A 13,133-nucleotide genomic window follows, 5' to 3' on the forward strand; every position below is an offset into this window, starting at 1 on the left:
CTTGGCTTTCCATGCCTGAAATACTCTCATGGGCTTTTCAGCCAGATCCGCGTGCCTTAAGGGCTGATTCTGAGGGCCAGAGTGCTGTTTAGGACATCTGCCATTCTATGCGTCTGCTGTGTATCCTGCTTCCCATGTTGGATCGTTCTCTCCGTTTTTGATTCTATCAGCTAGTATTTGCAGACACTAGTCTTGTTTATGTGCTCCCTTTGGCTCTTAGTCCTATCATTATGATCAATTATGAACAGAAATTGATCACTTGGGACTAGTGAGATGGCATTGGTACATGCCACCTTGATGGGATTGAATTGGAATCCCCTGGTATGTTTCTAACTCTACCGTTTGGGGTAAGTCAGCTTGAGCATGTCCCGAATTGCACATCTCTTCCCTCTCTTACTCCCACTCTTATATTTAACAGCGATCACTTTTCAGTTAAGTTTCAACACTTGAGAATAACTGTGTATTGATTACAGTATTCAACCAAAAGTATTAAGTAGAACAAATAAACAAAAAAAAATAGTACTAAGAGGGATAACGTATTAAGTTGTTCATCAACAGTCAGGGCAAGGGCTGATCAAGTCACCGTTTCTCATAGTGTTCATTTCACTTTAACAGGTTTCCTTTTTGGTGCTCAGTTAATTGTCACCGATCAGGGAGAATATATGGTATTTGTCCCTTTGGGACTGGCTTATTTCACTCAGCATAATGTTTTCCAGATTCCTAACAGGGATATATTGGATACTTTTTAACAGTACTGTTTCCAAGTATGTTAGGAGAAATAAAGCTCTCTTTTGTTCTATTTGCATAACAGTTCTATATATTAGATATAATTTAGTGGCTCTTTAATATGTGTAAGAATCACGTGGGAGAGCAGGTTTTAGATAGAGGTTCCCAGGCACCATCCCAAGACTTTCTAATTCAGTTGGTCTAGAGTGAGGGCCTGGAATCTGCCTTTTAAATAAGCATCCCCAGCCCTGGTGATCCTGATGCGCTGGTGCACCTACTATACTCAAAGTTTTGCAGTTAGAAAATTCTCTGAAAGGATGTATTCTTTTACCATACTTGTGTATCTTAATTGTAAAGAAGATTCTGAAACAAAAGAGGAAAAATTACTTTCTTAGGATTTTGAGCTACTTTATAGACTCTTGATGTTTTCATTCACATACTCGGGAGTGATGTTTAAAAGGAAGATTTAATATTTTGCTAACCCTAATTTGACCATACCTATTATATTCCCTCTGTACACTTTGGGGGGCTGTGAACCGTTAAATTGTGAATTGTCAGTTCTAATAGTCTCAGCTACATTTCGGATTTTTACAAAGTCACATTTATGTGTAATTTTGGCCAAGATGCCCTTAATTGCTTGCAGTTTGAGATATAGCATGAGGATACTCTCTCTGCTTAGTTTGAATGGAAATGGTACTCATAAAGTTCATTAGCCCTTTGGATGCTCACCCCAATGGTTTTTTCCCTGCTTTGTTATTTCCAGAAGATAGTACAGTATTCTGCCATCCTTTCTTTCAGTTGCATGAGTTACAGGACAGGAATATGGAGTGTCTGGGAATGTTACATGAATCCCAAGAAGAAATAAAGGAGCTTCGTAATAGAACTGGCCCTGCCGCTCATCTCTACTACTCCCAGGCATATGGAGATTTTACTGGGGTAAGGAGCTGAGAGAGATGCTGTACATTTAAAGCGACCTGGATAAGACTGGAGTTCCCTGGTGTTTTAGGGTGATGCAAAGCATCTTGAGAGAGATAATATGATTTGTTTTTGTTTCTGGAATCTATTGATTTAGACCTTAATTTGTACATCTGCAACCTCCTTAGTATGGTTATTTATTCCATTGATGACCTCACAGTTTTGTTGTAAAATGTGAGATGAACTCTAAGGAAATGTGTGCCACAGAGCTACTTAAACTTGAGTCATCCTACCCTAGGCCCACCACCTGCCACTTATTTAAACAGTCATTTGAGTCTGCAAAACCTCTTGTATTTCTTGGTGTGTTTAACTCCAGTTAGAGTGTACAATCCATAACAACAAGATTCAAGTTTGTTTAATTTATTAATAAGCAGAATTTTAATGAAAAACATTAGTAAAGACCTCTGAGTGTATGCCAGATTTCATAATGTTAGTTCAAAGAGTTATTTTAGCAATCAGGTTCTTAAACATTTATGTGCAATGCCATGAAATTTTTTGAAAAACCAAATCTGTAAATTTTAGTAGATTTTGGTAAGAGTACAGGCACAACTTTTGTTTAATTTATTTTGAAATAATTTAAAACTTAGAATAAAGTTCCCAGGATAGTATAAAGAACTGTCACATATCTTTCTCTTAGATCCTTCAGTTTTTGCCATTGTCATTCACTGTTTTTCTGAGCCCCTTAACAACAAGTTGCAAAGACACGCTGTTACTCCTTGGTCCTTAAGTGTGCATTTGCTGAAAACAAGGGCACTCTCCTACATAACCACAGTACAGCTGTCAACATCAGGAAGTTGACTTGATACAATACGATCATCTAACACAGAGGGACAGTTCACATTTTGCCAACTGTCCCAGTAATGTCTTTTAAAGGATGCATTGCATTTAGCTGTTTCAAGATAGGACAGGTTTTTTGTTTTTTTGTTTTTTTTTTTTTTGTCTTCTATGACCTTTGGAGGATATCCTCAGTTTTGGTTTGCCTGATATTTCCCTGAGATTAGATTCAGATAATTAATTTTTGCCAGAAATAATGCCACATTCTTCTTAGTGCATTGTGTCTGAAAGCACACAGTGTCTGTTTATCCCATTACTGGAGGTGTTAATTCACTTTGATTTCTTGGTTAAGGTAATGTATTAGTGTTAGTTTTGTTAATTGACCATAATTGTCACTAATGAACTTTATGAACTTTATAGTGAAAAATATTGGCAGATAACTACTTCAGCCAAAGTGTTCAAAGGTCACTTGTGGAGAGATGCTTTGAAGCTAAGTACCTCCTCATCGTTCTCATCAAACTTTTACCCACTAGTCTTAGTACCCATTGATGGTTCTTATCTGATTCAGTTACTGTAATGATTGCCAAATGTTGATTTTCTATTTCTGTCATTTTTCCAACTTTTGGCACTTTTATGTAAGCTGGAGCTTTTCTGTTTCATTTGTTCACTTAGTTATGACAGTATAAACTCATAGATTTCTATTTTATTCAGTAGATTATAAGCCATTACAATTAATTTCTTTTGATGCTTAAATCATCCCAGATATGGTCAGAGAGATCTCTTTCAGTTTTATCTTGTACTTCCCTGATCCAGTCCTGGAATCAGCCATTTGTCTAAGGAACTCTGGTTACTTTGAGGAATGGGATTTAAAATTCCAGATCTGGGTAGATTACACCCGTTGCCACTAACGTATCATAGTTTCTAAGCCCTCTGGTGGAGAGAGCTTGGAGATACTTGCATTTCATGGATATACTCACATAATACACATGTCCATCCCTCTACCCGTATCCGTGTCATCCATCTATGTGTATTAGCAGTCAGGACCTCCTGGCAGTGCCTCCAGTCCCAATCGTCCTCAGCTCAGCCCCTCTGGGCATGCTGCCCATGCGAGTTGAACCTTCCTCTCTGACCACTTTTCTTTCATCGGTTTTCTAATATTGTAGAAGCTATACATGTTTGTTATAGATAAGTTTGAATTACATAAAAGGAAAAAAAATTGTTAAATACCACTAAATCCTACCCTCTGCAGAATCCCTATTAGCTCTTGGTTTTGGCCTTTCAGACTTTATGTTTATGTGTCTGCACATGTAATATTTTCTACTTATACTGTTTTCTTCTGATTTCTGCTAAAAATATATCATGAAAAGGTAGTTGGTTCTTATTCAAAAGTTAGTTCCAGGATGTCTCTTTTTTTTTCCCCCTGAATTTTAGCCTGTGACTTCTTTTCTTTTCTCTTCTCCTTTTCTCTTCTCCTTTTCTCTTCTCCTTTTCTCTTCTCCTTTTCTCTTCTCCTTTTCTCTTCTCCTTTTCTCTTCTCCTTTTCTCCCCTCTTCTCCCCTCTTCTCCCCTCTCCTCCCCTTCCTTCCTTCCTTCCTTTCTTTCTTTCTTTTTTTGAAAACACTAAACATACAGGATGGTAAAGACTCTATTAATTCCTGTAAGGGCAATAATCACCTTGGAAATTTCAAATTCTTTTTCTTAGGAGTCGTTAGCAGCTGAAATTGAGGGGACCATGCGTAAAAAATTGAGTTTGGATGAGGAATCCTCTCTCTTTAAACAAAAGTAAGTATAGATCACATATGTTGTCATTCAGCCATTGGAATGCAAATTTAAAAAGCGCAACCCAAAATGATGAATATTATGAGACTCATTCATAAGTCGCTTAGATTTAGTTTTTCCTCACAGTGTCCTCATTTGTGAGAAAGTCCTGCGGTTCTGCAAAAGTAATGAACACATCTTTTCTTGACAGAGCCCAACAGAAACGGGTATTTGATACTGTTAAGGTCGTCAATGATGCACGAGGCCGCACTGTCCCACTGCCAGCTCTGCTGCCCATCCCAGGCTCCAACCGTTCAAGTGTCATCATGACAGCAAAACCTTTTGAATCTGGTTTACAGCAAAGAGAGGACAAAACACTTCTGGACCAGGGAAGCAACTCAGAGGAGATTGCGGGGTAAGAAACTTGGATCCTGGCAGTGGTTGTGTGTTTTTGGTAGCATTGATATGCCAGATTCATGTACTCGAATTCCAGCATTATTCTACACTGTCTCAAGAAGGTTCTGGAACTTTCTGTTTTCAGTTTTGAGGTCCTGCATCATCACTGGTAGGATAGATCATGAGCTGGATTTCAGAGCTGGATGCTGGGCACAACAGTTAAGTTGCCGCAAATGACATCTGCATCCCATGTCAGAGGGTCTGGTTCAAGTCCAGGCTGTTCTGCTTCTGATCTGGCTTCCTGCTAAGGAGCACCCCCAGAAGCAGCAGGTGATGACTAAGTACTTGTGTCCCTGCCACCCTGTGGGAGACCTGCATTGAGTCCTGGATTCCTAGCTTCAACCTGGTCCAGCCCTGGCTATTGTGGGCATGTGGAGAGTGAACCAGGGGTTAGGCGGTCTCTATCTGTCTTGCTGTGTTTCTCTATCTTTTTACCTTTCAAACAAAATGAAAATAAATAAATAAATATTTAGGAAGTAAAATTTTTTTTTTTTTTTTTTTTTTGACAGGCAGAGTGGACAGTGAGAGAGAGAGACAGAGAGAGAAAGGTCTTCCTTTGCCGTTGGTTCACCCTCCAATGGCCGCCGCTGCAGCCGGTGCACCACGCTGATCCGATGGCAGGAGCCAGGATCCAGGTGCTTTTTCCTGGTCTCCCATGGGGTGCAGGGCCCAAGCACCTGGGCCATCCTCCGCTGCACTCCCTGGCCATAGCAGAGAGCTGGCCTGGAAGAGGGGCAACCGGGACAGAATCCGGCGCCCCAACCGGGTCTAGAACCCGGTGTGCCAGCGCCGCAAGGTGGAGGATTAGCCTATTGAGCCACGGCGCCGGCTCTTAGGAAGTAAAATTTTCATAAAGGTTTCTGGAGCAAGGGGCTAGCATTGTGGTAGAACAGGTTAAGCCTGCGCCTGGGACTCCAGCATCCCATATGAGCCCTGGTGTGAGTCCTGGCTGCTCCACTTCCAATCCAGCTCTCTGCTAATGCACCTGGGAAGGCAGCAACAGATGATCCAATTGCTTGGGCCCCTGCCACCCACATAGGAGACCTAGATAGAATTCCAGACTTCGGTTTCAGCCTGTCCCAGCCCTGGATGTTGGGGGCTTTGGGGAGGTGAAACAGTAGATGGAAGTTCTCTCTCTTTCTCTCTCTCTCTCTCTCTCTCTTTCTCTGCCTTTCAAATGAATAAATCTTTTGTTAAAAAATTTAGTTTTTGGAGTGCAAAAGCTATAATTAATTAAGCATATTCAAAACAGATCTCGCATTTAACTCTAAAATTTTAGGATTTTCTTCTTCAGTGTTACAAAGTTTGAGCCTAAATCTTCATATTCAAATTTGTTTGAATCTGTTTGCTCTTTGGCACAAATGCTTTGGATGAGACTTTCTCATAAACTGTACTTTCTGAACTGCTTTGGTTCTTTGAGAATAAACAATAAGTTTGAATATTTATTGAGACCAACAGGTTGCTCTTTTTTTTTGCTTCTTTGTATTAATTCGGTTCACTGAATTACACATGACTAGAAGTTAAATGGCTTTCCTGGAAAGTTAGCTGCAAGTCTTTGCAAGAAGGATGTTTGGTACCTGAGAAATATCTCTGCTAATGCAGAAATCCAGCACCTGGTCTGCCGTGGGCCATGCTATGCTCCCATGAGAGCTGTACTTGTCAATACTGTCTCACTGTTGCACAATTATCTTAGGAGAAAATCTGGAACAGATCCGTGTGAAATCACACATCTTTTTGACGTACTAATTGCAGTATACCTCCCAATTTTGAAAATGTTGAAAAGTGAAAAAATGTGTCAGAGAACTATGAAAATGCGCTATAATACAATTCTTATTTTCTTTAAAATGTTCTGAAATATCCTTAGGGGATTCTATGGCCCAAAGTTGATTTTTTTTCACATTTCAAATTTTTTTAAAGATTTATTTACTTATTTGAAAGTCAGAGTTACACAGAAAGAGGGGAGGCAGCGAGAGAGAAGTCTTCCATCCACTGGTTCACTCCCCAGTTGGCCACAACAACCAGAGCTTCGCCAATCTGAAGCCAGGAGCCAGGAGCTTCCTCCGGGTCTCCCACGCTGGTGCAGGGGCCCAAGGACTTGGGCCATCTTGTACTGCTTTCCCAGGCCATAGCAGAGAGCTGGATCGGAAGAGGAGCAGCCAGGATGCAAACTGGCACCCATATGGGATGCCAGCACTGTAGGCGGTGGCTTTACCTGCTAACCACAGCACCGGCCCCTGCAATATTTTTTAAATTGTATGTTTTGCAACTAATGGCATGTCAGGATTTTTGTTTTTAAAGATGCAGTGGGTATTTTTAAAAGATTTATTCATTTATTTGAAAACAGATATGGAGAGAGAGAGAGATCAGTCCTCCATCCACTGGTTCACTTTCCAAATAACTGCAACAGCCAAGGTTGGGCCGGGCTGAAATCAGGAGCCAGGAGCTTCTTCCGGGTCTCCCACGTGGGTACAAGGGGCCCATGTACTTGGGCCATCTTCCGTTGCTTCCCCAGGCACATTAGCAGAGACCTGGGTAGAAAGTGGAGTAGCCAGGACTTGCACCTGTGCCATTATGGGATGCTGGCACTGCAGGCGGAGGCTTAACCTTCTACGCCACAGTGCCACCCCATGTCAGAATTTAGTGGGTAGCATTTTTTTCCTTTATTTATAGTATGTAAAATAGTGATACTTTTCACAGTTGATGATAAATATCAGTGAAATATGATTTTTACTTTTCTGACTAATCTGAACTTATAGATGTTCTTATCTGCAAATTACATAAACTAGACAAGTTATGTCACCATGACAAAAAAGTCCATGTGTTTGCCTTTCTGAAGTCATGTGAAATGACCTGGAGAAATGAAATGTAGAATTACTGGTTTGTTGTTATTCCTGTATTCCAGATACTTAAGATTAGTCTCTTGAGCGCTCACCATTATTGAAGGGAGAGGTCTAGGCTGTGCTCCTGACCCTGATGATCACGATCTCATTCCATGAATATGACTTTCTCATAGGGAATCACAGCCAGTGGGCCCCCCAGGACCCTCTGAAGATAGTGACTTGGCTACAGCACTCCATCGCCTTAGCCTTCGTCGACAGAACTATTTGAGTGAGAAGCAGTTCTTTGCAGAAGAATGGGAGAGGAAGATCCAGGTTCTGGCTGACCAGAAGGAAGGGTTTAGTGGCTGCCTCACCCCTACAGAGAGCCTGGCCTCTCTCTGCACTGACCAGTCGGAGCTCACGGACCTCAGCAGTGCTAGTTGCCTTCGGAGTTTTATGCCAGAAAAATTACAAATTGTCAAGCCCCTTGAAGGTACTAAATCACTGGGGAACCTTTCCAAGCTGCATGTCTATGGGACTTTGCTGTCTCGGGAATTGAGATTTGTGCTGTAATTGTGAGAGTACTGTGGGCACAAGCTATCTTTATTACCCATAAATCTCACTGTTGGGGTGATAGTCCTTGGAAGTACCTTGTGGAAAGTTAGGGAATGGAGAGATCTTCATTCTCTAAGTCGTGAGCTGTAGGTTCTCTCCACTGATGTGTGACATAAATGCCAGGTCTTTCCCTATCCTTTGCTAAGGAGTATCATTGACAGCAGGTTCCATGCTAAGATGGACAGAGTGTGATGAGTAAAAATGATCTAGAGGTAATTCTTCACCTTTCCCTTCCTTTCCAAAAACAATTCTTTACCCAAGAGATATAATTGGCTTAGAGCTGTGTGTGCATATATTTTTCTTTTCTGTTTCTTTTTCTTTTTTGCAGTTGTTTCATTTCATTTTCTATTCTCTCATAAGATAGAACTTGAATTCAAAATAGATGTGCCTTTTTTATGGAACATTGACAATCCTTGAATGATTTTTTTGTCATTATCATGAAAGAGTTGTACAGTAAACAAAAATTCTAGTAGATAACCTTATATAAGAACCCCCAAAACTCAGTGGTTCCGTTACTTAATTTTATTAACTGCTAATTAGTACAGGTATTCATTAGAGTTGGCATTTTCAGAATGAAATGACTACAGTGGTGTAATTAGATAATTAGTGCTTGGGCTGATCACTCACTACTACTCTGTAGTCTGGGACCAACAAGATGCACCTTTGATTTTGTCATCTCCTTCATTTTCCTGCTCTCTGGTGGGGCCTGGGGAAAGGAGAATTATGAGCAGCATGGAGAAGTCTGCAAATAAAAGTGAAAATTCAGTATGTCTTCCAACCTAGGATCCTGCTTTTGGCTTCCAAATTTGTAGACCTAACTCCAAGCCAAGGGAGTATTTATGTACATATATATTTATAATAAATATATGCAAATACCTATAACAACCAAGAATGGCCCAGGACTGAAGTCAAGAGCCAGGAACTCAATCCAGGTCTCCATGAGAATGCCAGGAATACAATTACTTGTGAGTCATCACCTTTACCTCCTGAGGTCTGCTTTGGGAAGAAGTCGGATTCTAGAGGCAGAGCTAGGAATCAAACCTAGGCACTCAAGTGGGATCTAGGCATCTTAGCCACGAGGCTAAAAGCCTGATCTACCTGTAGTTATTTTTATCTGAGAAAACACTACTCCCCTCTGAGGTACCTATCTTCTTTCTCGGCACTGCCTCCGCCTGTTAGTTCCTAAGAAAGACGTCATCTTGGGGCAGGTGTTTGGCACGGTGGTTACCATGCCACTTGGGATGCCCATATCCCATCTCAGAGTAAAAGCTGGGCTCAAGTCCCAGCTCCAATTCCAATTCTAGTTTCCTGCTGATGAGCACCCTGGAGGTAACAGGTGATGGCTCAAGTACTTAGGTCCCTGCCACCCATAGAGGAAACTTGGATTGAGTTCTGGGCTCCTGGCTTCAGCCTGGTCCAGTCCTGGTGGTTGCAGGCATTTGGAGCATGAATCAGTAATGGAAGCTCTCTCTCTTTCTTTCTGTCTCTATTTCTCTCTTTCTGCCTTTCAAACAAAATTAAAAAAAAAAAAAACCTTTAAAAAATATCCATTTTCTCACCCATTCTAGATGTCCTTTTTAAAGTTAACATCTAAGGAGACATATGTTTTATTCACAGCTTCAACATCTTGTCAGTCTTCCACAGAGAACTTTAATTTGCAAATTTTGCCAAACTATTAAGAACAAATGAGTATTTTTTGTTACTGTTGTTATTATACACACAATTTTAGCTCCTATTTCAAAATCGGAGATTCTGGGGAAATGTAAGCATGCCTTTTCCTTTGTGTCTTTGCCTGGTGTACTCAGGATCACAAACCCTGCACCACTGGCAGCAGCTTGCCCAGCCAAATCTGGGAACCATTCTTGACCCGCGGCCCGGCGTCATCACAAAAGGCTTTACCCAGCTGCCCCAGGACGCCGTCTATCACATCTCAGACTTAGAAGAGGATGATGAGGAAGGCATCACTTTTCAGGTTCAGCAGCCTCATCAAGGGGAACAGACACCGTCAGTATCCAAGCCAGTAACAGGGATCTTCCTGCCGCCCATCACTTCCGCGAGTGGACCAGTGACAGGTAAGGAGCGTGTTCAAGTATGGTCTCCTAGCCGGTAGTTCTCACCTACCATCTGCTCAGCCGGCCACCTCTGCTCAGAGCTCCCTGGAGTGCGCTCAGCCCTGAGTGTAAGATAATGAAAATCTGCAGTATTAGTGACCTTCCTGATTCTCTGCTCTGTTATCTTAGCCGGCCTGCAGAAGTAGAGAGGGCAGTGAGTTGCAAACCTTTTGGAACCAGAATCTCCCTACATTCTTAAAAATCATTGTAAACTAGAGTTTATCTGCCATGGTCCTTGGCTGGGGCAAAACCAGGAACCCAATCCAAGCCTCTCATTTGAGCGGCAGAAACTGAGTCACTTGAGCCATCACTGCTGCTTCTCCAGGTGTGTGTTTGCAAGAAGCTAAAATTGGGAGCTGGAGCAGGACAACAAACCGAAGCACCTGTGGAACAGGTGTGTGGAAGTTAAGGCATCCACCCTTGTCCTGTAGCAGAGTGCCCACTGGAGTCCCAGCTGCTCCACTTCTGATCAGGCTTCCTGCTAATGCACCCGGGAAGGCAGTGGTTGAAGACCCAAGTACCTGGGTTCCTGAAACCCATGTGGCAGACCCTGATGGAGTTCCTGACTCCTGGCTTCAGCCTGGCCCAGACATGCTGTTGCAGCCATTTGAATAATGAAACAGCTGATGAAAAATATCTCTGTCCGTGTGTGTGTGTGTGTGTGTGTGTGTAAGTGAGTGAGTGCCTCTCAAATAAATGAATCTTAAAATAAAAAACATCCCAGGTGCTCTGGTACAGGACATGGGCACATGGACATCCTAATCTGTGACTTAACCACTAAGATACCACCCACCCCTCACCACACTTCTTCTTCGTCTTCTTTTTTTTTTATTTACAGGCAGAGTGGACAGTGAGAGAAAGAGAGAAAGGTCTTCCTTTTGCCTTTAGTTCACCCTCCAATGGCTGCCGCAGCTGGCGCACCGCGCTGATCTGATGGCAGGAGCCAGGTGCTTCTCCTGGTCTCCCATGGGGTGCAGGGCCCAAGGACTTGGGCCATCCTCCACTGCACTCCCGGGCCACAGCAGAGAGCTGGCCTGGAAGAGGGGCAACCAGGCCAGAATCCGGTGCCCCGACTGGGACTAGAACCCAGTGTGCCAGCGCCACAGGTGGAGGATTAACCTATTGAGCCGCGGCGCCGGCCCCTCACCACACTTTGAGAACCACTGGGTAGATAATTTGTCCACATGCTGTAAATGACTAGATCTTGAATTTTTAAATGTTTTTTTCCAAAATGTGTTTTTTCTCATTTCTAAGTTTCTAAACTTTTTTAAAGCCTTTTGATTTTCTAGTTTTAAAGTATTGAAAGATTTAGCTCTATTAACCAGTTGATGTTATACGGTCTTTATATTTTCATTTCCAGAGTTGAGGATTTCTAGTACAGAAGGCATTTGATAAGTGCTGTATTATTAACTCATAATGATGAACTTTTTACCTTATTAATCTAGTCTTTTAATTTTGTATTTGATTCCCTAAAACCTACTATCACAGTTGCAACCTCAAACCCAGGGAAGTGTCTGTCCAGCACCAACTCGACTTTCACCTTCACCACCTGTCGGATATTACATCCCTCGGACATCACCCAGGTCACGCCCAGGTAAAAGCGTCTGGGAGATCTGCCTGTCATTTCTTTTCTGCATTATGTTTTCACAAGTTTCTTTTTTAAATTACCTTCATTTTAAGTTTCGGAATCTTACTATTCTATGAAAATTTGTTTTTAGAATATTTTCATGTTGTATTTTCTTATTTGATCACTGTAACCCTCTGAAGTAGGCAGGGCAAGTGAATATGTGTTGTATAAAATGGAGAAACTGAGGCACAGGATGTGTACATGATGGGTGTGAGGGCAGACAGCTAGTAAGTGACCCAACTGGAGCTGTACCTGAGTTAGCCAGACTGCAAGGCCTAAGGGACGAGTGCTCTGCGCAAGAGCACCCTCACTGTGACACTGCTGAAGATTCAGGGGTTCCCAAGACCACGCTCCTAGCCAGTAGTTTGCTAATCAGACTCACAGAACTCACAGAAAGCTGTCGCACTCGTGGCTGCTGCTCCTTCCAGCTATACAAGCTAAAAGTGTCCAAAGGGACAGACACCCAGGGCAGAGTCTTGGACAGTTCTACATGGAATCTTCTCTCACACTTAAGATTCATTTCATTACTCTGCTGGCATCTGTATTGCCAGTCCAGGAGGCCCCCCAGGACATTGGTGTCCAGAGTTGCTATTTGGGTTTCACTGTAGAAGTACCCTCTCCAGTCTGTCCCCGTGTCATTAAGTACAGCTCAGCATGGAGTCAGGAGAAAGCCTGTAATACCTACGAAAGCTTTGCTTGGTTTTAATCCCCTAGAAACACATGTTCCAAGTCCAGGTTGAGAAGCATCCATTCCATAGGTGCCCTTATCTACTATGGTTTGGAGTTAACGTTTCTTAAGAAAATGGAAACATAATAATTAGAAGTTTATTATATTTCTGATATAAGTCAAAAGATTAGGAAGCAATAAGACTCTTCTTGGAAGAGCATTTTAGGCCTATTTATGAAAGACTGCATTTTCTAAAATGTTGAAGAAATGTGTGTCCAGCGATTATTGTCTCAGGATGTGTCTCACTTTATGGAATGGATGGACATAGACATGGAAATTTCTTTGATTTCTACAATAATTGAGTTGTGTTTCCACAAACATATATTTTAGAGTTAAATTTTAACAGTAAAACTAAGACTATAGCAACCTTTATCATATCCTGCTGAAAAGCAGTACATTTCAGTAATGAGTGACTGAGTCACCCATCAATGAGGTTATTGTGGCAACACTGTCTTTTCTCAGATCCGTCCCAGAGGGCGGGAACTGACGTGTTGCCAGTCCTCACCGCTTCCTAAGGATAACTGCTATCTTTCTGCAAGTGCTGG

The 13,133-nt window shown here is 42.1% G+C and overlaps 1 protein-coding gene across 6 annotated transcripts in view; it reads left to right on the forward strand.

Annotated features, from left to right (window-relative positions):
* TRAK2 (trafficking kinesin protein 2) overlaps window positions 1-13,133 on the forward strand; it is a 71,691-nt gene that overhangs the window by 54,588 nt on the left and 3,970 nt on the right. For all 6 annotated transcript variants that reach the window (XM_008258966.5, XM_008258968.5, XM_051849285.3 and 3 more), the window contains 6 exons: window positions 1,525-1,662; window positions 4,178-4,257; window positions 4,445-4,648; window positions 7,703-8,001; window positions 9,929-10,195; window positions 11,723-11,828. In XM_008258966.5, coding sequence (XP_008257188.1) covers window positions 1,525-1,662; window positions 4,178-4,257; window positions 4,445-4,648; window positions 7,703-8,001; window positions 9,929-10,195; window positions 11,723-11,828 — 1,094 coding nt within the window. The remainder of the gene's footprint in view (window positions 1-1,524; window positions 1,663-4,177; window positions 4,258-4,444; window positions 4,649-7,702; window positions 8,002-9,928; window positions 10,196-11,722; window positions 11,829-13,133) is intronic.

The sequence above is a fragment of the Oryctolagus cuniculus genome, chromosome 3 (genome assembly GCF_051225735.1).
Source record: "Oryctolagus cuniculus isolate XC-2025 breed Fujian yellow rabbit chromosome 3, ASM5122573v1, whole genome shotgun sequence".
NCBI classification, from domain to species: Eukaryota; Metazoa; Chordata; class Mammalia; order Lagomorpha; family Leporidae; genus Oryctolagus; species Oryctolagus cuniculus.